This window comes from Alexandromys fortis, unplaced genomic scaffold (genome assembly GCF_014885135.2).
Source record: "Alexandromys fortis isolate MF-2015 unplaced genomic scaffold, M_Fortis_MF-2015_v1.1 scaffold_50, whole genome shotgun sequence".
Lineage (NCBI taxonomy): Eukaryota > Metazoa > Chordata > Mammalia > Rodentia > Cricetidae > Alexandromys > Alexandromys fortis.
In genome coordinates this window covers 7,652,773-7,679,562 of record NW_026067932.1, presented here as the reverse complement: position 1 = coordinate 7,679,562, position 26,790 = coordinate 7,652,773, and the positions used below count along the sequence as shown (strand labels likewise).

The window sequence follows — 26,790 nt, the reverse complement described above, 5'->3', positions numbered from 1 at the left end:
GTATACTTTATATTTTTTCCTTGCTAAGCTTGCTCCTTTTTGTTATATATTTGCAAAGAATAGCCATTAATAACTAAGCAACACAATCAATACTAGGCTGTTTTTAAATCTCCTCTGCCAACATCATTAATTCCCAAACTCTTCAATTTAGCCTCAGGAAAACTTTCAGATAAGGGCAGAAAGAAACTACATTTATCACCAAAACACAAGAATAATCTCCAGGCCTCTTACTAATATGCTTCTTTGCCGGGCGGTGGTGGCGCAAACCTTTAATCCCAGCACTCGGGAGGCAGAGGCAGGCGGATCTCTGTGAGTTCTAGGCCAGCCTGGTCTACAAGAGCTAGTGCCAGAACAGGCTCCAAAGCTACAGAGAAACCCTGTCTCGAAAAACTTAAAAAAAAAAAAAAAAACCAACAACAACAACAAAAAACACCTAATATGCTTCTCTGAAGCCTCTCTGGCCAGGCCATTATAAATGTACATTATTCTCAGTACCATGGTCTTCCCTGCTCCTACTAGTATAGCCCATTAAGAACCATTTAAGCATTCAACTGTTTTCCTAATCCAAAATTCACATTCAGCCAACAAGCAGCATGTTCAGGCCTGTCAGAAGCAATACCCCACTTTCCTGGTACAACTTCTGTATTAGCCAGTGTTTTGTTGCTGTGAAGAGATACCATGACCACAGCAACTCTTACAAAAGAAAACATTCAATTGGGGCTGGCTCACAGGTTCAGATGTTTAATCCATTATCATAATGGTAGGACGTGGCACCATGCAGGCAAACATGGTGCTAGAGAGGGAGTTTTGGATTTTATATCTGAATCAGGAGGCAACAGCAGGAGAGACTGGGCGTCTGTGTGTGCGCCCCAAGAGCAGCGTCTGTGTGTGCTCCTGCACTCTTCTCTGATGTCTGAAGAGGAGCCTCCCAAGGCGTACGTAGCAGGCAACGTGCACCTCTAGCATCTATAGGGTGTAGGGTGTTCTCATGTGAGTTCATCCATCTCCCACAGCTTAGTCTCCAAATCATCTGTTGCTGGTGACTGTTGTCAAGGGGGGTCCCTCTATCAGGGTACCTGATAATTTGACCCAAAAAAATCATCTTCATCTGGACATGATGCACATCCTTTAATCCCAGCTCTTAGTAGATAGAGGAAATTGGGTCTCTATGAGTGTGAGGCCAACCTGGCCTACATAGTGAATTTTAGGCTAGTCATGGTTACCCATAAAACCCCACCTAAGGAATTTTTTGTTTTGTTTAAAATTCCATAAATTCAACAATAACAAAAATATTCTTCAATTCAATGTTATTTTATGAGCAAATAGTGTTTAGATACTATACATTGTTTGGATATTTTATTTTATTCTATCCTGACCTTGAACTTGTCTGAGAGAGTCAGAGGAAAATGCTGTCAAGTAATGTAACTATAGCAGGCAGGATAACAGAACAGCTCTAGGCGTAGCGCTGATGGACATTCCCATAAATGTCAGATGCTATTATAGATTATAAAAAAGAATTTGGTTGTACTTTTAAATGTGGACTTAAGAAAATGCTTACCTTCCAAATCTCAAGACTCCTGAGACATAGGTTTGCCAGTGAGCGCAGTAAAACAGAAACATCCCGATAAAGGAGCAGAAGAACAACAAGTCAGGGTGCGTCCCCAGGCGAACAGCAACCGCAGCGCCAATGGCCATAAATACTGAAAAACAACGTTTATAAACAGGAATAAAACCAAGCCACCGGGCGGCAGTGGCACACACCTTTAATCTCAGCTCTCAGGAGGCAGAGGCAAGTGGATCTCTCTAAATTCACGGTCAGCCTGGTTTATAGAGGAGTTCCAGAACAGCCAGGGATACACAGAGAAACCCTGTCTTGAGAAACCAAAATAAATAAATAAAACCAGTGTGTTGTTTAAAAGAAAATGCCCCCCAAAGAAAGTGGCACTACTAGAGGTGTACCTTTGTTAGAGTAGCTGTGGCCTTATTAGAAGTGTGTCACTGTGAAGGTGGGCTTGAGGTCTCATACATGCTCAAGCCACACACAGTGTTCCAGACCACTTCCTGCTGCCTCCGGCTCAAGATGTAGCTCCTTCATTCTTAGTTCCTTCTTCAACACTATGCTTGCCTGCATGATACTGATCTAAACCTCTGAAACTTTAAGCCAGCCTCAATGAAGTGTTTTCCTTTACAAGAGTTGCTGTGGTCACAATCTCCGCATAGCAAACAAAACCCTGACTAAGACATGAAATACTGAGTTATCCTCTTTAGAAATACTGTTTAAGGGACACTGGCATTAAAATACAATACACTTCAAACAATGAAAACTTTTCTATGATGCAAAGTTGAGTTCTGTTTGTCTTCACAGATTTACATACGTGGGACAGAGAACTGCTTAAGAAAGGGACAGTGGTTCAAGACTAGCACAACAATTGAGTTAGACCTTGTGTCAAAACAAAGAGTAAAGAGAACCTGGGGATGGAGCTCAGAGATCACTTGTCTCGCAAGCAAAAGACCCCAATTTCAACCCTCAGTATCAAAACAAACCACAGTAAAACTCATCCAAGGGTAGATGCTTAGGAAGCTGTATTCCTGGGATCTTAGAGGGTTCATTTTATAGGCAACCTTTTATAGGGGAGGGGAGGATTATTCCTGAATTAAGGAGGACAAAAAGAAGGATATTCAAGGAATGGGATGTGACTTTCCCAGAGAGGGTTCCTTACATGTCCTGTCTTTCTGAGGCATGTCACAGCAGCAGTCGTTCCTGTCTTTTGTCACAGGACACGTCACAGGACATGTCACAGCAGCAGATTCATGACAGAAACAGGAAATCTGAAAGACTATGATATGGAGATGGAATCGCACTGAAACAAGGGGCATTTCAGGGTCACTTTGTCCTCTTCAGGTTCCGGGACGAGCTCTGGAATTGCATCAGACACCGTGAAGATGCTCTTTTCCCGCACAGCTCACTTCGCTTCCCCTCAAGAGACTTTGTCTTTTGAGCCTCAAGTGGTTGGAGATGGACAAAGATCCACTCTCCACAGCTGCCTGCAGCTGACACTGGGCTGCCCTGTGTACTAAGAAAGGAGGGTTTTAGTCTTCCACCCCGGGGGAGTGGGAGGCTCTGTGCATAGGGTAAGCTGGAAGCCTCACAAGATCATTTTAGCACAAAATGAACTTTTGAACATCCTATTAAAACACACTGGGCAAAAGTGCTCCCAAATATAGACCTCAGAAAAAAATGAGGACGCAAACAGCTCAGATCACTGCGGTGTTTCTGTTGTCATTGAAGAGTAAATCACTGAAAGAAAAAGCAAAACTCTACTAACTTACCGGTGGAGAGAGAGTCACAGCCATGATCAAACAGTTCCCCTAGAGGAGAACAAGAGTTTGTCCTTCTGGCTTGCTTCCCGTCAATGGCATCCAGTGACTGGTAGATGAAGAGTCCCAGGGCACATAAAAAGTACGTCCAGTATGGTGCCTACAAGGAAATACACACTCGCATAAGTGACAAGCCAGCTTCTGTGTGAAAACATGAAGTGGCTGAGCAGCTTCAGCTCTAACCTGCATTCTAGTCCATGCTTTTCTAGAATCCCATACTCATAGGCTGCATGTGTCTGGGTTCTCCAGGAAATCTGTGCTCTAAGAAAGACCTTCAAGGCAAATTGCAGACCAGTCTGTGTCCACTCGTGAATAAGATCAGAGACTGGATTTACTCTCCCACCCACGCAGCCTGAGATCTATTGTGGAATATTACTTTAACTAGGCAAAGATGTGTTACATTTGTTTATGCTGCAGAGTATTGCTTTAACTATGTAAAGGTGGGTTACATTTGTTTGCTGCCTTTGTTTAACTAAGATGTGTTGCTGTTTTACCTTGCCTACCTAAGGCACCTGATTGGTCTAATAAAAAGCTGACAAGTCAATAGCTAGGTGGGGCTGGCAGACAGAATAAGTAAGAGAAGGTATCTAGGTGAGGGAAGAAGAGAGAGAGAGAAAGAGAGGGAGGGAGATGCCCAGGGCCAGCCAGCCAGACAAGGAGGAAGCAAGGACGTTGGACACACAGAATAAAACAAAGGTAAAAAGTCCTGAGGCAAAATATAGATAAAGAGAAACAAGTTAGCTTAAGTTATAAGAGCTAGTAGGACAAGCATAAGCTAAGGCCGAACACTCATAACTAGTAAGCCTCCGTCAGTGTCCTGATTTGGGAGCTAGTTGGTGGCCCAAAGAAAGTCTATAAGAGATCCTTGAAAGAAGGAAAGAGGCAAACCCTTGGCTGTTCCAATTGTCTGGAGTTCCAGGCCACACACAGGCATGGGGAGCAGAACAGAGCCCAGTAATGTGTTAGTTAACAAGTGCAGAGTTGGGAAAGGTTAAGGCAGCAAGTGAGGAGGGACCGAGGAGGCATGCGCAGAGAAGCGGGCTTGTGAAAGGCTCCCTTTGAGCTCCTGGCTCAGAACTGATCTGTACCTGAAAAGGACAAGATCATCAACCAAGGCCAGGGCAAGGAGCCCCAGGAAATGAAGGTCTAACAATTCTCAGATCTCCCACGAAAGTGGAGAGAAGCCACATTCCCTTCAGGACCTTGTGACATGGGACACAGAACGGTTCTCAGAAGTTGACTACTCTGGAGCCATGAAAATTAGCCCTGGCCCAGGCATTTACCAGACTTCTCTAACAAAAACTAACACAGAGACTTTGAGTACACCTGCAGGGGAAAAAAAATCTTGCACCCCCAAAATACAAATCCACAAGATTTGGCACCCAGTCAAAAATTACCAAGAAGCAGAAGACGAAAGAAGTGAAATTGATCAATTATACTCAAGAATGTCAGAAATAGGAACAGCACACCAGAACATTAAGATAGTCGTTACAAATACGCTCCATATTTTTATGAAGGTAGAGAAAAATTACAAAAGGAAAAATGGAAGATTCAAAGAGAAACTTCTAGGTATGAACAGTGCAGTAAGCACTCTGTAAAACACAGCGGCTGAGACCACTTGCGTCAGATCCTCAAGGTCAGAGAACTGGCAGACTGCCAGAGGAAAACGATCCCAAATGGTGCCCGGGAAGAGACTAACGTAACCGAACTCAGTACAGACTTGCCTCCAGTGCAGCAGGAAAGCACATTATGTGTATGAGTTTCAAACAGCAGCTAGAGAGACGACTCAGCAGGTAAGAGCACTGGCTGCTCTTCCAGAGGACCTAGGTTCAATTCCCAGCACCCACATGGTGGCTCACAGTTGTCTGTAACTCCAGTTCTATGGGACCAAACTCCCACCCACATATATGCAGGCAAAACACCATACCAAGTGGAAAAAAAAAAAAACAGGAGGGTCATAAAAATGATAGGAAATGATTGAAATTTTTCCAAGTTTTATGAAATTTATAAACCTACACATCAGAGAAGCCCAACAGAATAGTCTTAAAACCAACCAAGGCATTAGGTTGGGAAGCATGTCTGTAACCCAAGCATTCAAGACGTTAAGACAGGAGGGTCATGAGGTCAAGGCTTATAGCAAGCTCTAGGCTAACCTAAGCTATATAGCAAGGCCCTATTTCACTACCCCTACACAAACACACACACACACTCTCTTTCTCTCTCTCCCCACCAAGGCACGGAACAGTAATAGTAATAATAAGCCTAAAGCACAATGACAACATCATTTTAAAAGCCAAAGAAAAGACACATTGCATACATCAGCACACACATGGCAGAGAAAAGCATCAACCTGAAGCGAGAGCAACAGAAAATATCCAGTTCAAATATCAGACAAGGGACTTCATAGCGCTCACTCTTCTGTGCGGAGGTGAGGTCATCCCTCAGATGAAGGGAAGGCAGGATTATACTGACTGCTAGTTTCCGAGGTTTCAGTCCATGGTTACCTGGTTCCGCAGTTGCTGGGCTTAGCACCACCAGCAGAGAACCCAACAGAACATAACCTCCATGCCACTGGACTACTTCTTCCCTGTCAGGCTCCCTCTGCAACAGTCCACAGAGCCAGGACTAATGGATTAGGGTACCGTGAGGTCATACCTCACCACCCAATCACTTCACAGAAGCCCACCAACTGACCACCACGCCCTCTAAAGCCTTCAGGGGAAGTAGATTCAGGTCGTATCTAGTCAGCCTAAGACTGTACACTTAGCAGAGGCAAGAAAGAAAAATTGTTAAGGAATTGGGATCTTAATGTTAGATGTGTGTTTGATTTCTTGGCTCTGCCATGTAATAACCATGTGACCTTCAGCAAGTCATTTAATCTAATTTGTGTGTGTGTGTGTGTGTGTGTTTTCTTTTTGAGGCAAGATCTTACTACGTAGCCCAGACTGGCCTTGAACTCACTAGAGATCATCCTGCCTCTGCCCCCCAAGTGCTAGGATTTTGGGTGTGTACCCTTAAGATAATCTAGTTTTACTAAACAGGCGAATAATGGTTTTATCTCATGAAACAAACTATTACAGGCTCTTTATCAACCCTGGCACACAGTAAACTTAATAAAGTTAGCCAGTAGCATTGTTTACCTATTTTTTGTGGCAAATATATTTTTTAAAAATCAACCTGTGCATGGTTTTTGATGATTATATAAATACCCAGTCAACCCAAAAACCTACTTCTCAATCTTCCTAAAAAACTTGCTCTGGATAAACGTCATCTCAATATCCACAATTTATTGACAGCAGACCACCAACACTAATAAGCACATTGCTGGTGTCTGCTCTGATGTTTCCAGGCGTTGTCTGGTTTAAGACCGGGTCTCTCTGCACCCTGACGGGCCTGGGTGTGCACAAACGTTGGCTGTGCTGTGCTGTGCTGAGAATGACCTAAAAGGACTCTAAGTCACCCTGACCTAAGAGAAGAGCGGTGCGGCTTAGAGTGTTTGTAAGAGAGCAGCAGCCCGGGTGTGGACAGGCGCACTGGGCGGCACACGAAGTCCTGAGCGGTGTGCTGTCGAGCCGCGAGACAGGTAAGAGGAGAAAAAACAGCTGATAAATCATCCTGGCTGCATAAAACTGGGAAACAGAAACCCGCCTGGAATTTAAAAAGTCTCGGGAGGTTTCACGAAGAACAGCTCTGCTAATCAGGAACGGTTAGTTCTCCACTAAAAAGAAAGAAGTCGTGAGTCTTCAGGTTGTATCTCAAATGCATATAAAACTGGGAGTCAGGGTTAAACTCTAAGAGGGCACACCATCATTTTCCCTCCTGCTCTCTATCTTCCCCCAAAGGACAGGCTTCTGGGGTCCTCTACTGAAAAGCTGTTATAAACAGGCACTGGGGAACGGGCACCACTTCGGTCACAAAGTTCCCCCAGTGCTCTCTCGAGTTCTGCAGAAATAAGACACGCATCGTTTTATGAACATATAAACAAACCAAGCCGCTGCCGAGCCTGGAACGCGCTGAAGTTCTTACATTCTCCAGCACAGAGCTAAACCGAGGAACAGTCTAGCAGGCTTCAGTTTAATTAGCATCCCAATTTGTTTCTTCAGAAACCATCTGGGCATCAACAGCCCCACGCATGAAATCCCTAACTTCACGTCCATATACAGGAAAGGGAGCTGGGGAGGAGCAGGACCGCAGACCAGGGGAGGGGAGGCTGTCCGGCTCTCCTTCCAGACAGACCCACTTCCACCTGCTCCGTGCTCTTCCCCCTTCAATCAAAGCTCTGCAGCCCAGAGCTCCAAATGTCTCCCCTTCTTTCTGTCTCAGACAACAAATCTCAACTTCTGGGCTGAACTTAGAGTAAATAAGCCCGAGGATGGCCGGCCTGTCGCTCAGGTCCACTTCACATTCCCCACCCCAGAGCAGGGACACACCATACGTGAGCAGCTGCCACTAGTCACTACACGCCACTTAAAATATACCTTCTGCAGAAATGGGGTTCCTGTTTCAATTCAATTCCCAGCACCCAAGTCAGATGCCTCACAATCACCAGTACCTCCAGCTCCGGAGGACTGGATACCTCTGGCATTCACAGACATGCAGACACATGCAGAACACACTCAGACACACACGTGATTGGAAATAAAAAGAACTAAAGTGGCAATTCACTATTTCATTTGAAAAACAATAAGCCGAATGACTTCCGTATCTTTACCTGGATTAAATTCAATCTTCGTTAACTAGAAGGTTCCAGAGCTGCGTGGTTTTAATTTACTGCCACCAGCTGTGAATCACGAGCATGCTGTCCCACGAAGAGAGGGCATTGTTAGAAAGTCACAAACACCCTCAGTATGTGGTTTCTTAAACGTCTGTGTTTGAAATGCCAGCAATCCTGTGACGGTGCCACCCTGCAGCTGAAATGCGCACTAACTAGAATCTCACGTGCCACTCATTCTGGAAGAGCACTGAGACCAGGTGTGGAACTACAAGCACTCTGAGCTCTTCTGTATCTAAGGCGGCACCTTAAAGCCTGTTCACAGTACAGACAAAGCGAGAAAAGGCAAGAGTATCACAAAGGCTTGCCCTCACTTCCTGAAGGCATGGATTCCTCTATGGAACTTCCGCCAGGAAATTAATTCCTAACTGCTCAAATGATTGGACTTGATAAGGGCATACCACCTCTCAGCAGTAACAGTGAAGGTTACGGGAGGAGGGGAGGGTCCATCCACTTAGTCACCAGGCGTCCAGCCGGTGGAAGGCCCTCCACAGCAGAAAACACAGAACCTCTCTCTGGGCTGAGGCCTGTTCTCTAGAAGTCTACTGCTAGAGGAACGGGAGACAGAAAGAGGAACTGCAGTAAACAAGAGGCATTTCCCAAGAACGTGGGCCACAAAGCCTCGTCGGCGGAGTAACTGGATGATTGCTGTCGCGGGCTGAGCTTGGTACCAACTGCTCTGAGAGATGACAGCAGTGGATCCTCAAATAGGAGGTTCCAGAAGTTTCCACACAGTAAGCTATGCCACAGACTAACATAGAGAAATAAACAAACACACACACTCCAAAAACCATCCTTATCATAAACCTAAATCTACATTACAAAGCATAACACTTATCTTAATCCAAGTTGAGTGGAGGGAAGTTAAACACCTAGAGCCGCCAGGACCAGAGTGTGTTAACCTTTGCGGAAATTAAGCCTGAGCAGGAAGGAGACCTGGAGAGAGATCAGGTACTGATCCTGGGCATTCTAAGAGTGAGGGCTGGGGAGGGAGACGGGACTTCATCTGCTCACACACCTCACTGTGATGCAGACTTGTCAGCACTGGGCTCTCTGGGCAACAGTCTTTGCCATCCTCTAAATCAACCCGCTAGCTAGATCAGGTCGACTCAAACCATGTATGCACTATGGGTTTATGTAACAGGACTGTGAGTTGAGTTTCTGAAATCTGCTCCACACAACACAGGAGCCGAATAACACGTGTCCGCTCTAGACTCACCTAACAGGACCGTGCGTTGAGTTTCTGAGTCGTGATGATGAAAGCCAGAAATGAATGCTCTCACACATCCCGCCCAGGAACAGTTAGCAGTAATTGTTGCCAAGGAGACAATGACCCCCAGGCTTTCTTCCCGATTCTGCCTGCACCCAGATCTTTGCTATGCCACTTAATGGGTGAAGAGTTAGAAAAATTACTTCTTGGTGATTCAGTCTCCAAACATGAAGAAAAAGAACGGGAGGAAGGAAGGGAGGGAGGAAGGGAACGATCACTGCCTCGTGAGCATTAAGTGAATTACTGGATGTCACATGCTTATGAAGGTACCTAGACTGTGAACCTAAGAGAGGAGTCCCGCTGGTGTTACTGCTATTCTATTACTGACTCTTCTGGACAATGTTAGGTAACTCACGGGTGATGTTTGGGTCTGAACAGTTATGAACTTATTTCATGTATTTTGAAAACAGTAGTTAATACAGCACACCTAAGATTCTATACACATTAGAATGGGACTATGTTTTTAGTCTTAATGCTGACGCAGTGAAAAGCAGCTGACTCTCAACCCAGGACCTGCTTTTCAAAGGCACTCCTGTTTTCACAGGTTGGAGGCTTTGTGGAGAAAGCTTGCCCTTGGGGTACCTTTCCTATTGTCCACGGGGAGAGTGCGAAGTCCCTCTAACAATTGCAGCTACTCTCTGCCCCATCTCTCGTCTGCTCTCAGTACAGAGCTATCACCCAGGATCGAACCCATGTCACCGCCTGGACGTCACGCTGTCCTGAAATGTGCTACACCAAACAACTCAGTCCACGGCTTTCAGCTTCATTCGAAGTTTTCCGTCCTTGGCAGGATGCAGTCAGGTGCCCCTCTGAAAGCCCCTGAGCCGCGTCTACGCTGTTTCTCTTGGCCTGTCACACTGTTTACATTGGTCTGGGCTCCTCTAGTCCACGACTCCAAACTCTTCTTCATTCCTCCCACAAACTAGCTCCAAAGCCCTGGGAATCACAGGCCCCAGTTCGTCACAGAAAGGCCCCACGCCTCAGTACTGAGCTTCCACAGTTAACTTTCTTGTGTAGCAGAGTGTCTGACAGAGACTCGGGAAGAAGGGCTGCTCGGTCCATTGTGGTGGGAAGGCATACAGCAGAGACTGGGAACACCAGAGCCGGCCAGGCTGCTGCTCAGTGTGCGGTCCCCCTGCCCTTTCCTGGTCACTCACCCTCGACACAGTGTTCCCCACATTCAAAAGAGTCCTCACTCCTGAGTTAACCCTGATGGGAACATTCTCAGACAAACGTGGGTGTATTTCCAAAGACAATCCTAAATCCTGTGACAAGTTAGGTTAGCAATCATGCTAGCAAAGCCCAAAAAGTCTTTTGAAAGGGAAGTTCAGGAACTACTAAAACTATACTATACGTTTTTCAATTTTTCCCTCAATTTTTATGCTTAGTATCTTTTTGCTTTAAATGGCCATGGGCAAGCTGACAAATGCAAAAGGGGATTCACTAACCACTCCACGTCAGCTGAAGGGGGGGGGGGGGGGACTCACAAACCCGCTCCGTGTCAGCTGAAGGGGATTCAGGAACCGGCTCCATATCAGCTGAAGGGGGGATTCACGAACCCGCTCCGTGTCAGCTGAAGGGGGTTCACAAACCCGCTCACATCAGCTGGTGAGATCCAAATAGAACTCATACTCCAGCTGACTTCTGCATGAAATGGACACGGGGTTTCTACATGCTAAGAAGACAGGAGGCTGTGTGTGAGAAATGTGTAACACCTGCATACTGTCCACACCCTCTCAGGTGATTCTAGGATTTCTCAGAAAACTTGTGTCTCCAGCAGCCTGCTAGCCTGGCTCAGGAAAACACACCATCAGAAATAACTAAATGCCCCAATCTTGTAACTTCTCTAACTTACACAATGTGCCTGTGATGTGTTAAAACAGTTTGCTATTGGGGCAGTGGTGGCGCACACCTTTAATCCCAGCACTCAGGAGACAGAAGCAGGCAGATCTGTGAGTTCAAGGCAAGGCTGGTCTACAAAGTAAGTTCCAGAACAGCCAGGGCAACACAGTCTCAAAAAACAAAAAACAAAATAAAACAACAACAACAAAACCAATTTGCTGTGTGTTGGGAAAACAGCTCCACTGGTAAAGAGATGGACAAGTTAGCTTAAATAAGATTCAATCCTCTGTACCCATGTAAACAGACAGGTGTAGGGGCACATGTTTATGATCCCAGTTATCATACGTGGGGAAGCAGGGACAGCAAAATCCCTAGGGCTTGCTGGCCAGCCAGCTTAGGCTAACTGGTGAGCCCCAAGACCCACTGAGAGACCATGTCTCAAAAAACAAGCTGGGGTTGGGGGTCCTGAGGAATTACAATGAAGACTGACTTCTGGTCCAGACACACTGTACACATGTGTGTATACACACACACACACACACACACACACACACACAACTGTGATAAGCAGGGCACTTCCTTGTTCTCAGAAGCAGGTTTCCTCTGGGGCAGGTGAATGATCAGGTGAAAAAGAACACCCTTGGAGCCAAACAGGCTAGCCACAGGGGCTCAGTGATTTCATCCTGGACTTCCGGCTTCAGCTCAGTTTACCCACTCACTGCCATAAAATGTGGCCGCTATCACTCAGGACACACTCAGCCAAGATCAGAGGGTCTGAGGAGTCCTAGAAAGGTGGCCTTTCTCTCTCTGTTTCAGACACTTCCAGATCACTTTCCCTGCTTCGGCACATACCGGAGTTCTTGCTGAAACGCTAAGGGGAACTGAAGAGACTATGAGGCCAACTCCCACCCAAATCCTTCCCAGGATCAAGTGTATTAGATGCCCCAATAATCTGCTGTGTTCTTTAACGTAAAGGGAGAGGGTCAGAGACTACACCGCAGCCTAAAGAGACAAGAGAGGGATTTACAATTCTTCAAATATGTCACCATTTCAGGTTTTACTGACATCTGACATGGACTTTTATAGGAGACGCCATTTATTCCTTAGAAATCAACTGGAACGCAGTCACCGAAGCCACAGCAACAGCTCACAAGGGAAGCTGTATCCTGAAAGGCTTCTCCCGGGCATAGCTGGAAGGAGGGTGAGGCAAGGAGGCCCTCGGGCTGCAGAATTTATGAAAACATCCACTCCAGGGGCCAGAACATGCCTCCTCCCAGGCTCTTCCCTGCTTCTTCAACTCTCACCTTCTGGCAAATGGGAGTTAACATTTTCTTTTAATAAGAGAGGCCATACCATTGCAAGACTCCTGCCTTAATAAATGATGCTCGACAAAGTATTTAGCTGCTTAAAAAAAAGAAAGAGGTGATTAAAAGGAAATATAGATCTCAAAGAATTGAACTCACTCTCTACCTCTCTCTCTCTCTCTGGTTTTTTGAGACAGGGTTTCTCAGTAGCTGTGTAGCCTGTCTTGAAACTAGCTCTTGTAGACCAGGCTGGCCTCAAACTCACAGAGATCTGCCTGCCTCTGCCTCCTGAGTGCTGGGATTAAAGGCGTGGGCCATATAAAGAAACCCAAGTGGGAATCTGTATTTCGGCTCTAGCTTTTCCTTTCTGTCTTCCCCGCAATGCTCTACAACTCTCAGTACAGCAAAGGTAGCTACCACCCCGTTATTTAAAACCAGGTACAAGCCACTTCCTTCAGGCCTTCATGGCTTCCTCAGGCACAGTCGCGTTCTAACATTGTAAGTAAAAGAAATGCTAGTCCCTGCCCTCCAAGCTGGCCTCACGCTCGGGCCCAGTCTGCTCTAAGTGTGCCCTTGACAGAGACACTAACATGGATGTAAATGCACAGGTTAAGAAGGCAGGGAGAAAACAGCAAAGCAAGTAAGCAAAAGAGAATTAGGCCACAACTTATATTAGCAAAATAAATGAATAAAAGCACGGAAGTATTTGGTAGTAGATAATCTACTGCAGCTGGGGCTCCGCTCCCCACCCTCTGCCCTTTTGCACTTCTTTCTGCAAACCTCCGGCTTAACAGAAGCCCCATCTATGTGCTAACTGATAACTTTCTGGAGAACGCACGCACACCCTGGCTAGCTAGACTGCCTGAAGTCCAGGCTCACTGCCTCCTCCTCGCCCACAGAGTTCTCCAACAGGGAAAACAGAGCCTCAGGGAACCAGCTCTTCTCGCTCCTTCAGGGCTGGCTGTGCATAAACCTGATTCCTTTCTCCCAATCTCATTCTCCTGAAGACTGGCATCTCGGGGGTCAGGAGCAAGGGTGTTTGCTTCTGGTAACCGTAGGAGGCTGGAGCTAGAACTAGCTTTGAATCACCATGTTATCAGACATATACATTTAGGAACTACATGCATTAAGTTGGCTCCAGGCCCTTTTTATGTTCTAAGAAACGCTGACTCTACTTTAGGAAGAAAGAGCCAAGGGCTGGAGAGTGGTAACTGCTTCGTCAAGGTGCAGAGAGGGGCTCCCCTCATTTACCTGCCACCCGCAGTGAGCGCTGAGAACGGCATCTCTGAGATGGCACCCACTTAGGAGGCACTGTGACGAGACACTGCTGTGAACTGTCCCGCTCAGCAGGAGGAAATGGAGACTCTGTCCTGGCGCTAGAGGCCTGCAGCAGCAGAAGCGCGGCTGTCTGGTTTGCAATCCTAGCTCCCACTTCCAGTTACACAGTCCTAGGAGACCATTTCCCTTTATTTTCCAAACCTGCGAAGTGGGGACATTAGCTGTATCTTCTCCATGAGACAGTGCTGACGGGTCGCGACGAGAGAACCAAACAAAAGAGGCTTAGAACACTGCCTGGTGCTCAGTAAGCAGGCTGTGCGCCTTTGCTACCACTTTCATTACTGTGGGCGCTCAGAGGACTAAGCAGCTGATTTGACTTAGAAGGAAGAAACAAGCAACAGGGTAGTGGTATTAGGGCAAAGGGTGTTAAAGTTGAGCATTGGAAGACAGGAAGGTAATCTAATACATGAAGAAGGAAGAGAAGAAATATCCCTGGCAGGGCAAATTGTTTCCCTTGAGTTCAGGGAAGGCCAGGAAGGCTAGTCTGCATGGTACCATTTGATAAAGGAGTACCATTCTAGAAACTTACAGTCAACCACAGCCTTTTCAATTAGCTCCCCTTCAAGCCCAATCGTGTTCTAGAAATAAGTGCATGGCTACTGACCTCCAGGTTAGCCCAATCAGCTAAGTGAGCCCTACCTCAAAATTCAAAGTAAAATTAAAACAATGCTGTTCAGGGGCAGAGCTTTCTCGCCTGCCGTCCTCAGGCCCCGGTTCATCGCCACACAGCACATATACATTGTGAAGGCCCAAGTCTAAGAGTCCAAACCTTCCAGGCCAGGTCAGCCAATTCACCTCTGTGGATTTAAATTTTCCCTTACTAAAATGTATACCAGTTATTTCAGGCTGTCAGGAAGGAATTCCAAGACAGTAGGAGGACCACCCGAGGAAAAAAAAACTCCACCACCTCTTCAGGTTGATAAAGGTAAAAACCACAACCAAAGCCCTTTGCACACTTGTTTTCCTCCGTGCCACACAGGCGACCAGAAGGATCTGAATTTTATCCAGCTGGGTCATTTATAAAGGCAAAAATAGCCAGAAACGATTGTTAGAACATATTATCATTTGCATCTTAGTTGAAAACCACTGTGGACCCTGCAATGCCGTTTCTCCTTTTACTTTGGCCACTGAGAAGCAAAGGCAGGACCCGACGGCACGCACTCTACAAACTGTTTATCTTTCATTTACCCCCTTGCGCATTTTCTCATGCCTCAGACCCCATCACATCCTCTTTTAAAAAATGAGTCTGAGCCTATAAATTAATCACAAATTCATCTCATCCACTGGCCCCCCTTCAACCCTGAACAAAAGCCCTGGGACTTGTTTGTCTCTTCTTCTAAGTGCTCAGCAAACAGACGGTAAATAGCATCAAAGTTCATGGCTTAGTTGATGCCGCAAACATCCGAAGGCTGTCAGCCAAACCTGAGCCCAATTCAAAGCTAAATTTTACCGTGCATGCGTCACGACACTCTATCAACTGTGTTTTTAACGTGTTGAGGGACAGTTTTAACTTCTAAAGTGCAGTGTCCCACCTTTAACTGCATGCATCATCTGGCCGTCACTGCCACCTTGTCAGATTGGCCCGGCTGGCATTATTTCTATTTTCAACATGGGAAAACAGATTTGGCAGGTCTGCCCCCAGGCGGAGGCTGAGGGGAAGCCAAGTCCTTCACTTGCAGGCCCGTCACCCTTTTATTGTGATAGTGCTTCTGGGGGCTCCGGGAACATCAGAACCCCAAAGTCCAAACGGCTTAGTGTTTTCAAATCACAAGAAAACAACTAATGATACAATGTCTGCTAAGGAATCCATGCCGACCATGACGGACAGAGTTGTCGGCAGGTGAGATGTTTTAAACTGCAGATTCCACTAAGCCTTTAAAAAAGATGTTTGTGGATGCAGAGCAGGAACAATTTCTATTGTACTCCTTTTACTGTTATTGTACTCCAACTCTTATTTTTGGGCACGACCTATGTTTACATATAATTATGGAGGAAGATTAAAGAAAGTGGCATCACAGAATCTGCATGCAATATGTACCCTATACAGTGTTATCAAGGCGCTTCACTGTGCTCTATACTCAGCCCAAGGAATCACTTCTCATCACCACTGTCCAAGGCCCACACTGCTTATTCTTACTTTAGACATGGGTTAGATATACTTACAACTAATAAAATGTGTTGGCTTTTACAATCGCTAAGTCTGGATAACTTAGTAAGGACTGTCACCTACATCCTGTTTGTTTTTCATGAGAAAGTCAATGAACCAAAGAGGAAGTGACCATCCAGAAGCAACTTATCTTTGCTCAGTTATGCTACCAGTAATTTCGGAATCACTAGGCACCACCTTTGAGAAACAAAAGATTATGAAGTGCCAAAGGGCATCGTGGACTTACCCAACCGACCCACGAGGCCTGACAGAATGGCGGCGCGGGTGTTTAATCCCCAGGGTACAAAGTACAGGCTGGTGGTCCCTACGTCAACCTTCCAGTTGGCCAAGGCCCCAGCGACGAAGTGGGCAGACACAGGACAGCGTCAAGGGGCAGTGACCTTGACAGCCCCCTCCAGGGACCAGGGAAGCTCGGCGCGGTCACAGGATTGGAGTAGTGGCGTGACAGTCTCTAGGAGCCCCGGGCAGGCAAAAAAAAAAAAAAAAAAAAAAAAAAAAAAAAACGAACACCGCCGTGGGACAGCGGTCTGGTCGTGTCGGTCCCTCCCTCCGAGACCCGGAGGGTGCTCCGCCAACAAAGGGTCTCCCCTCGTCCCCGACGCCTAGAGTGGGGCCGGCTCGGAGGAGGCCCAAGGGTTCGAGAGAACAAGCCCCGGTGGGCGGCGAACCTTACCTCCTCCGTGACCGTAGGGCAGTAGAAGATGAGCACTAGAGTGGTGAGCAGGTTGACGGCGAGGCCGATGAGGGTGATGGTGTTGGGGGCCATCCAGAGCGGGATCCATTGGAGCAGCCAGGTCCAGTAAAGCTGCAGCGGCGGCTCGAACAGCGACTCCCCGACCGCGGTGTAGCGGTGCTCCTCCAGCCGCCGCAGCTGCGCCGCGCTGAGCGGCTCACCCAGCGCCTTCACCCAGCGCGGCGCCGGCCTGGCCCCGGCGCCCGCCGCCATGGCCGCCTGCGGGGCCCGCCGCGACCCAGCGCAGCCCGCGGCCCGCGCTGGGGGCGGAGAGAGCCGAGCGAGGGCACAGCGCCCCGGCCAGCTCCGCCGGGGGCACTCACGTAGCGGCGGGCAGCGGGGGCGGAGCCTCGGCGAGCTCTCGGGCTGGGGGCGGGGTTCTCGGGTAGCTCACGGGTGGGGGCGGGGCCTCACCGAGCTAGCGGGCGGGGCGGAGCCGGGGAGCACGGAGCCTCGGCTCGCTCTCGGACTGGGGCGGGACAAGGGGCGGGACCCCATCGCGCTCGCGGGGCGGGGGCGGGGCTGGGGCGGGACGTCAGCGAGCTAGGCTCGGGGAGTCCCGGAGATTGAGTGGCCCGTGGTTTATTCTGGCTCAGGTCTTGAGTAGCGAGTGCTGGTCGTTGTGACTTTCCTTGGGGGTTCCAGGGCTGGCCTTCCTCTCCAGCCTCTGCTCACGTTTCCGTGGCGATGTCTCGCTAGCCCGGACCGTGGCCTAGCTGGGTTTTCTACCGAGTGGTAGGCGCTACTCTGATCTAGTGTGCGGTGCTCTGCTCTGGCCTTTTTATTAATCAAGAACATGCATGTACAGATCAGAAAACACTCGAGCACCATCGAGGGATGTGGCCTCCTCCGAGTATTAACTTAGTTAACCCTCGAGGTTTTAAAATCAAAAACAAACAGGGCTGGAGAGATGGCTCAGAGGTTAGGAGCACTGGCTGCTCTTACAGAGTTCAATTCCCAGCAACCACATGGTAACTCATAACCATCTATAATAAGATCTGGTGCCCTCTCCTGGTGTGTGTGTGCAGGCATGCGGGTTAAATAATAAATAAATATTTTTTTTTAAAAAAGGAAAGAAACAAAAACCAGACCTTAGGAATATTGTCAAAGGGGAACTGAATGTTAGAAACACAAATGCCTGTTTTTCAGACCATTTAACACCCACAAGGTGGCTTCTTTTAGACATGCCCTAACTGGAGTACAGAAAAATCTAAGCCAGTTTCCCTGAACGGTTGAGAAGGCCGATTGCCACATAATGGAAGGTCACCAGTCCCTACCTCACAATGCACCCATTTGGACTGGGGACATGCTGTCATAAACATGTTCTATTGCCTAACCAGACATAGGCTAGTCACTTGCTCTTCACGTCCTGGGTCTGATCTGGATGCATCTTTCTGAGGTGGAAGACAAGCTGGAAACCACTTTCCAGATGCTTGGGATTGAGCAACAAGAATCAGCAGATGTGCTGCCTCACGGCCTCTTGACCAAGGGTCAGCGGACATGTCTGAAGGTCAACCCCACCATCTCATTTCCCACGGCCCCACGACAGAAGTATACTTTTTACATTTTTAGATTACTGGGGGGGGGCATCGGAAGAACAATGTTTGTGATGTTGGAATTTATTAATTTAAATTTCAGTTCTGCGACTACAACCGTGTTTATTCCAACAGAGGTGAGGGGTGGTAATACCGGACGGCTTACAAAGCCTTGAGTATTTACTACCTGGCCTTTTACAAACGTGGTACCACAGGCCTGTAATCCCAGCACTCAGGAGGCAGAGGCAGGTGGGAATAAAAATGGCAACACTGGTATTATATATTCCTAGTACTTTATTTATTTTGCTCCCACGCTGAACCTTGCTCTCTACTGCCTGGCTTTGTCTTAAGACCTTTGTTTACTTGTCTTTTTGTTTTTGAGACAGGATCTTGCTATATAACCCAGACTGGCTTTGAACTGGTGATCTCCTGCCTCAGTCTTCTGAGTAGCTAGGATTAGAAGCAAGTGCTATCACACTTATATTAGATATAATGTATTTTGATCCCATTAGCCCCTTATTCCTCTTCCTAACTCCTCCCAAACCCATGCCTAATTCCTAACCTCCCCAACTTCATGTCCTCTTTATTATTACTGTTTTCATAACCTGTGCGTATACTCCTGTGTGTACAACTATTCAATGAATAGTTGGTCATTACTAGAGGTCATTACTGTAGCTCAAAACCTGGTAACACTGTTGATGGCTCCCTCCAACCCCATTTTACAGATGAGCATAATGAGGTTCAAGCTCTTGTCCACAGTTGCACATATAGCCAGTACAGTGCTTAGCTAGGATCTGAGTTTACACATTCTTATTCCAGACCTTTAATCCCAATCTGAAAATTCCCACCTAATGCATGCCATGATTAAGTACAAATTAAGCATGACTAATTTAGAAATTTGTTTGTTTGTTTGTTTTAAGACAGGGAGTATTTTATTTAAAATCCATCAGTGAAATGGACGGCTTGGGTCTATGACAAATCTTTCATTTTATAGCATAAGTCAGTAACTGTATGAAAGCACACATTGCCACATACAGATTAGCTGATCAGACCACATTTTTTATGTTGGAACACAATAAACTTCCCTGTAAAAGCAGCACCTTTGTAACATTTAATTTAGTATTCCTTGCCTTCTTCCTCACCTTCTCCTTCAACAGAATCCACACCGACCTCCTCATAATCCTTCTCCAGGGCAGACATGTCTTCACGGGCCTCGGAGAACTCCCCCTCCTCCATGCCCTCACCCACATACCATTGCACAAAGGCATGCTTGGCATACATCAGATCAGACGTGTGATCTAGCGAGCCCAGGCCTCAGCGATGGCTGTGGTGTTGCTCAGCATGCACACAGGTCTCTGGACCTTGGCCAGGTCTCCACAAGGTACCACAGTGGGAGTCTGGTAATTAATGCCAACCTTGAAGCCAGTGGGGCACCAGTCCACAAACTGGATGCTGCGCTTGGTCTTGATGGGGGCAATGGCAGCATTGACATCTTTGGGAACCACGTCACCACGGTACAGCAGACAGCAAGCCATGTATTTACCGTGGCGAGGGTCACATTTCACCATCTGGTTGGCTGGCTCAAAGCAGGCATTGGTGATCTCTGCTACAGAAAGCTGCTCATGGTAGGCTTTCTCAGCAGAGATGACAGGTGCATATGTGGCCAGAGGGAAGTGGATACGAGGGTAGGGCACCAGGTTGGTCTGGAATTCTGTCAGGTCAACATTTAGGGCTCCATCAAATCTGAGGGAAGCAGTGATGGAGGACACAATTTGACCTATCAACCTATTTAGGTTAGTGTAGGTGGGGCGCTCAATGTCGAGGTTTCTACGACAGATGTCATAGATGGCCTCGTTGTCCACCATGAAGGCACAATCAGAGTGCTCCAGGGTGGTGTGGGTGGTGAGGATGGACTTGTAGGGCTCAACCACAGCAGTGGAAACCTGGGGGGCAGGGTAGATGGAGAACTCCCGCTTGGACTTCTTTCTGTAATCAACAGAGAGCCTCTCCATCAGCAGGGAGGTGAACCCAGAGCCAGTCCCCCCCCCCCCCCCCCCCCCCCCCCCCCCCCCCCCCGCCAAAGCTGTGGAAGACCAAGAAGCCCTGAAGACCTGTGCACTGGTCGGCCAGCTTGCGAATTCTGTCCAAGATGAGGTCGATGATCTCCTTGCCAATGGTGTAGTGGCCATGGGCATAGTTATTCAGCATCTTCTTGCCTGTGATGAGCTGCTCATGGTGGAAGAGCTGGCGGTAGGTACCAGTGCGAACCTCATCAATAACCGTGGGCTCCAGGTCTACAAACACTGCCCGGGGCACGTGCTTGCCAGCGCCTGTCTCACTGAAGAAGGTGTTGAAGGAGTCGTCTCCTCCCCCAATGGTCTTGTCACTTGGCATCTGGCTGTCAGGCTGGATGCCATGTTCCAGGCAGTAGAGTTCCCAGCAGGCATTGCCAATCTGGACACCAGCCTGGCCGACGTGGATGGAGAGGCACTTACGCATGGTTGCTGCTTCGCTGCTTCACTGAGGATGGCGGAGACGAGGAGGAGGTGTTGCTTCTTACAGCGCGACTCTTATGCAGTCGATGTAAGAGAACCTGCTGTTTGTTTTTTTGAGACAGGGTGTTCTCTGTGTAGTCTTGGCTGTCCTGGAACTAGCTCTTGTAGATTAGGCTGCCTCGAACTCACAGAGATCTGCCTGCCTCTGCCTCCCGAGTGCTGGGGTTATTGGTGTGCGCCACCACTGCCTGGCACTAATTTAAAAATATGAAACGCTCCAATGTCCAAAACTTTTGGACATGATGCTTGCTGCAGGTGGAACATTCCATAACTGATGGATGCCATATGACATGCCAATCAAAATGAGGAACACTGTATAGAATACCTCCAAACGGCTTATAAAGTTTATATGAAACATTAATGGATATTGTGTTGAGACTTGATTCCTAGACCCAAGATTCCTCAGTCTATACATATACACATAATCTAAAATCTGAAAAATACCAAATTTGGAACACTTCTTGTCCCAAGCATTTTAAGAAATACTCAGCATGCAAACAAGCTTTAGATGGGGATTTACTTTTGCCAGTATTGAGTAGTCCAGCTTCTATGTGTCATGTAAGTGTGTGCCATTATCATTAATCCAGAAGATTCCATAAGGAGTTCTTTTCCTAGATAAGAAGCAATGAAGTCCAATGAAGAAGGATAACCTCTGGCGTTCATAGCTGCTTTTCCCAGAGGGAAGCAGGCCTTGCTCTTGGTTCTTTTGTGTAATTTATACTCGCGTTTCAGATTTTCTTCAACATCTTTCATGCTTAAGGCAAATTTCTCAAAACTGTTACATAGTTTCATGCAGCCATGTAGGTACAGATTGTACATGGAATAACAGCTTCAAAACCCAGTTTTCACTGGTTTGGACAAAAAGGCAAGTCTCAGTCAGCAAATCCCCCTGGATCTCAGTTTGATCATGGTACATGATAAGCATAGGACATGATAAACATGGTGTATGATAAACATGGTACCTGTTTATGTGTATCAGATTTTTGATGCCATATCCAGTAAATACACACAACTAGAATACTGGCTTTTTAAAAAAGGAATTGCTTGTCTAGACTTGCAAAATATTCATGTTCACCACTGGACTATTATAAATGCAAGATCCTATTGTATGAACACTTTTTTTAAGATTTTATTTTTCCTTTATGCTTTTGAGGATTTGCTTGCACATCTGTATGTGTAACATGCGCATGCCTGATGCCCTGGGAGGCCAGACAGTGGGGTTGAATCCCCTGGTATTAGACTGTAGACTCCCATGGGTGTTTTGGGAACCGAACCCAGATCTCCCGAAAGAACAGCAAGTCCTCTTAACTATTGAGACATCACTCCAATCCCACAAACACTTGCTTTTATCACATGTACGTGGATCTGCCTTGATTCTTTTGTACTTTGAGATCCTAAAGTTCACATTTTATGTAACTATGGTATCTTACAAAATATATAGATATGCTGTGTTCCATAATAAATCCGCTGAAACCTTTGCTCCCCTCTTTAGAAATGCTTAGTGTTCAATTCAAGAACAGAAAGGAAAAAGAAAGAAAAAAACAAAACTGAATTTCACAACCAAATCCCCGAGATGTGCTTTTTATCTGAAATTGCAAAAGCAATTGAAGGTTAAAGAACCTGGTCTCCCTGGACACAGTGATTAGCCCTCATCTATTTAATAACCTCAATCCTTTTTAAAAAATGATTATTTCCTCAGCCCACATTGTACTAGGTTAAAATATTTTCCTTAGTATGATTTGAGGAACTGTAAAGGAAGCTCCTTCCTCAAAAATTTCTTTTTCAGCAACTTTGCCTAAACCCCTGCCTATTGCTTGGGGAGTTAGGAAGAAGGTAAAGCTGTGTCATTATCTGGAGGGGTGTTGTGCTCTGAGTCTACACTGTACCCCAAAGACTTATTTTGGGGCCCTTGATCCCCAACTGGTGGCACTGTTCTGGGAGGTTGTGTAACCTTTGGGCAGTGTGGTCTACCTAACAGGAATTAGTCCCTGTACTTGGGCTTTGAAAGCTACATGCACTTCCTGTTCCAGCCAGAAGACAGTTTTCTGCCGTCTGAGGTCTAAGGAGCCTTCACAACATGCTCCCACCACCATGAGGGGGCCAAGTCTTTCCTACCGCGGAACCAGGATCCAGAAGAAATCCTCCCGCACCTTAGGTCCCTTCCCTTTTCAGTGATCTGAAAAGTAGCAAGACAAGGGGATGCCTTTACCTGAAGCTTTCCTTTAAGAAGAGGGTGGGTGCTAGAGAGATGGATCAGCTGTTAAGAGCCCTTGCTGCTCTTCCAGAGACCCAGCACCCAGGTTGGGTACCTCATAACTCCCTGTAATTTCAGCCAGCAGGCGTGAGACACTCTCTTCCAGGTTCCATGGACACCTGCACACACACACACACGTGAGTGTGCATAGATGTCATTGAGGAATCTCTCTGGAACACAGATTTGTAAATTTGTGAGCCTGGGGGAGAAGCTGAAAATAAGAATTTCTTAGAAGCTCCCTGGTGATCAGGTGGAGTCATCAAATCACCCTTTGAGTAATAAGGGGTCTAAGCACTTAGCCTTAGAAGCCTGGAGTGCACACACCACTCTGAGCAGCTCCCTTGGGCCCCAGCTGGAAGTGGATTGAGAGAGAGAGAGAGAGAGAGAGAGAGAGAGAGAGAGAGAGAGAGAGAGAGAGAACACTACTAGAGTAATTAAAAGATAAAAAAGAAAAACTGGACTCTATTTTTCCCAACACTGATGCTTTTTAGACAAAGAAGGTCTAGATAGAAGAAAGCTGGGTATTTAAAATTTTATATTTTATTCTGTAGTTTTTATTTTACATATCTTTAAAAGACAATTATGAGATGTAGGTTATGGTTGTCTCTGGAGCTTTCCTGAGGTAGCACCATGCCCCTCAGTCTAGGAAACCCTCAGCATCCTGACAGTATGCCCAAAGAAACTACCAGTTTGAATGTCTGTGAAGTTAAATGTTTTAATAGGAAAAGACGTGCATACGCTGTTGGTAATCTGTCCTGACTAAGGCAGAAAGCGTGAGGACGGGGCTTCACACCGAGGCATCACAGCCTCAGCTTTCTCCCATGGCTCTCTTTACTTCCCCGAAGAATTGTGCCGTGCCGGGAAGGGCTAAGAAGCCCTGGCTGGGTTAAGGCTTGAAAGGCAGGTAGACAAGAGCTCCTTTCTTTTCCCCCTTGCTTCCTCCTCTAGTTCCTGGTCTGCTAACGTCATTTCTGGCTTCATTGCTCTGGCGACTTCTGACTGCCCTTCCCTCTGTACAAATAACAGAGCGTTAATCTGTCTGCCCCTCCTCCTCCTGCTGGATAGCCTCCTAGGTCTTGGCTGGGACCGAGTCCCCTTAAGTCACATGCTCCTGCTCCATCTCTTGGTGCTTAACTCCTTAAAGGAGTAATTGTGGAGGGCTGAGTTTGGCCGCAGTTGGAGTTTGTCACGAGGAGGACTGGGAAGCATGAGATGTCTCGGGAAAGCTCATGTCACCATGGATGGCTTCTGCTGAAGGAGCACTGGTGACACTCTGTCAGCTGCTAGAAACGGCATAAAAACAGCCCCCGCTAAAGAGTTCTCTCACAGTAACCCCTGTGACCCCTACGGTCACCACAACTGTCTTCCAATGGCACCTCCAACTGCAGGAATAGGAAGTGAATTCATAGTGGCCCCAGCAGACACCCTGGTAACAGGCTGGGAGAGGCAAGTCACCCTGTAGTCTGCAGGGGACACTTCTTGGCTCTTTCATCCCTGGAATCTTCCAGATGGCCACATGATGTTTTCTTTCTTTTGAAACACGGCTCGCTTCCAGTGGCCCTTTGTCATAATTCTCGAAGAAGGTTGCCTTATAATTCAGGAAGAGTGGCTCCCTTTCCTTGCTGTGGTGCTGTGGATGAACTCTGCTTATTCTTTTTTAATTAAAAAAATAATTAAATTTAAAAAATCATTTTAAACTTTAAATTTTTAAGCCAGCATGTGTGTGATATTTTTTAAGATGTTTCCTGGGCCCCAGGGTTGGAACGAGTTGAAGAAATGAGACGAACAGGAGTGGTTCTTTTGTCTTGGGGAGCTACCATAGTACCTCTCAGAAGACAGAGGGACTGTCACTATTGCTTAGGAGAAACAGTAGATATGCTGGATGAGCCAGAAGAGGGCAAGACTGTCTTCTTAGTGAGTCACTCAGTGCCTGTAGCACACATAACAAAACCCCAGAGACAGATATTGGGGTTCAAGCTGAAGATCAGAAAAGCAAAGCAGCCAGTCACTGGCTGCTCACCTTGGCAGGGACCCAGAGGTACCTTTTCTGGCCCTTTATCCTTTCAATTACCACACGGATAGAGGCTTTTTCAATCAATCTCCCTAGTTGCTAGGGAATTCAGGGTCACATTTGCTATAGAAAAATAACAGGGCAGTGGTGGTGCAAGTCTTTAATCCCAGCACTTGGGAGGCAGATCTCTGTGAGTTAGAGGCCAACCTGGTCTACCAAGGGAGTTCCAGGATAGCCAGGGCTACACAGAGAAACCCTGTCTCCAAAAACCACAAAGAAGGAAGGAAGGAAGGAAGGAAGGAAGGAAGGAAGGAAGGAAGGAAGGAAGGAAGGAAGGAAGGAAGGAAGGAAGAAAGGGAGAAATGAAGTAATATATCCGGTCCTGTACAGTGATTCTAACAGATGTATAAATTACATTATCCAACTTTGAATCCGTGTATGCACTCTGTCCCTTCTCTGCTCATATGAACCTAAGTTTCTGAGTTTCCAGCTGAATGTATCTCTGCGCATAGCAGGCAGGCACTCCATAGCTCACTTGTCGAACTGAGTATTGTCTCCAAATTCAACTTCAGCGTCAACAGTGGAGAACACATTGCCTCCTTTCGACATTTCTTAGACCTAACGGGCATTTTGTTACTTTCGTATCAACTTAGACAACATCCATTAGGCTTCCTTTTAAAAGAAATCAGTTCAATTTTTTTAATGAATCCGCCCCTCCCCTACCCAATTTGGTAAATTCCCATGGTACACAACTTTTCTTCAATGGAATGGCACTCAAAGCTAACTGACTGGCGGCAGTGACAGCTTCTGATGCTTTTTGCCCTCCAGAGAGTTTCCTAATAGCCTTTCTCTTCCTCGCAGCTCTGCAGCGTCTAAGTACTGTTTGTATGAGGAAAGATCACAGAAAGGCTGAGGGTATGATATAATTAAGAAGGCTAAGTCGTGAGTGGAGGAGGAAATGGGGAGAAAGCTTTGCAGTCGCTTCTCAGCTGTGTATAGCTGGGCTTCCGAGACTTGACCATGAAGTTGGTCAGCAGGAGGCAGCCAGCTGAGCTGTTGTGCTGAGCCAGCAGGCAGGGACATGCTGCTCCCCTGGCTACATTGTCATTTCTTTGGTGCACACAACGAGTTCTAGTCTTCATGTGTTTATAAATGAGTCAGCCTTCGTTTGTACAAAATATTTTCGCCACTAATGCCCAGATAGCTTTCCCTGCGTGAGGGCTAGCCTTATGCTGATGGCTAACTTCATGGTTAAAAGTTTAAAATTACTGAGCTTATTAAGAGAACTATGAAGCAAAATTGGACTTCCAAATAGAAGAGCTGCTAAGGGTTCATTTTTGTAATCGTCTAGTCTTGTACAACTTTAATGATACCGTTTCTGCTTCTCTGAGCAGAAGCTTGCTTTGCACAAGATGACTTGCTTGTACATAGACAGAAAGTCACTGTATTCTTTGCCTTTAAAAGCCTGGGCGATGGTGGCGCACGCCTTTAATCCCAGCACTCGGGAGGCAGAGGCAGGCGGATCTCTGTGAGTTCGAGACCAGCCTGGTCTACAGAGCTAGTTCCAGGACAGGCTCCAAAGCCACAGAGAAACCCTGTCTCGAAAAACCAAAACCAAAAAATAAATAAATA

At 46.8% G+C, this 26,790-nt stretch overlaps 1 protein-coding gene and 1 pseudogene across 4 annotated transcripts in view; both read right to left on the bottom strand.

The window, feature by feature from the left end:
- The window catches only part of Chpt1 (choline phosphotransferase 1), a 30,558-nt gene extending 13,428 nt beyond the window's left edge, over window positions 1-17,130 (bottom strand). For 2 of the 4 annotated variants that reach the window (XR_007592417.1, XM_050145830.1), the window contains exons 1-3: window positions 16,744-17,129; window positions 3,331-3,478; window positions 1,559-1,700 (exon numbers count right to left, since the gene is read on the bottom strand). Coding sequence is in view for 3 of the 4 variants with exons in the window: in XM_050145830.1 (XP_050001787.1) it covers window positions 1,559-1,700; window positions 3,331-3,478; window positions 16,744-17,016 (563 nt within the window). In the remaining variant the exon portion in view is untranslated. Of the gene's footprint in view, window positions 1-1,558; window positions 1,701-3,330; window positions 3,479-16,743 lie in introns of all 4 variants that reach the window. The other 2 variants (XM_050145831.1, XM_050145829.1) reach the window with 2 other exon arrangements.
- Window positions 17,131-19,281: 2,151 nt separating this feature from the next.
- Window positions 19,282-23,174, bottom strand: LOC126503838 (tubulin alpha-1A chain-like; annotated as a pseudogene).
- Between the last annotated feature and the right edge of the window lie 3,616 nt (window positions 23,175-26,790).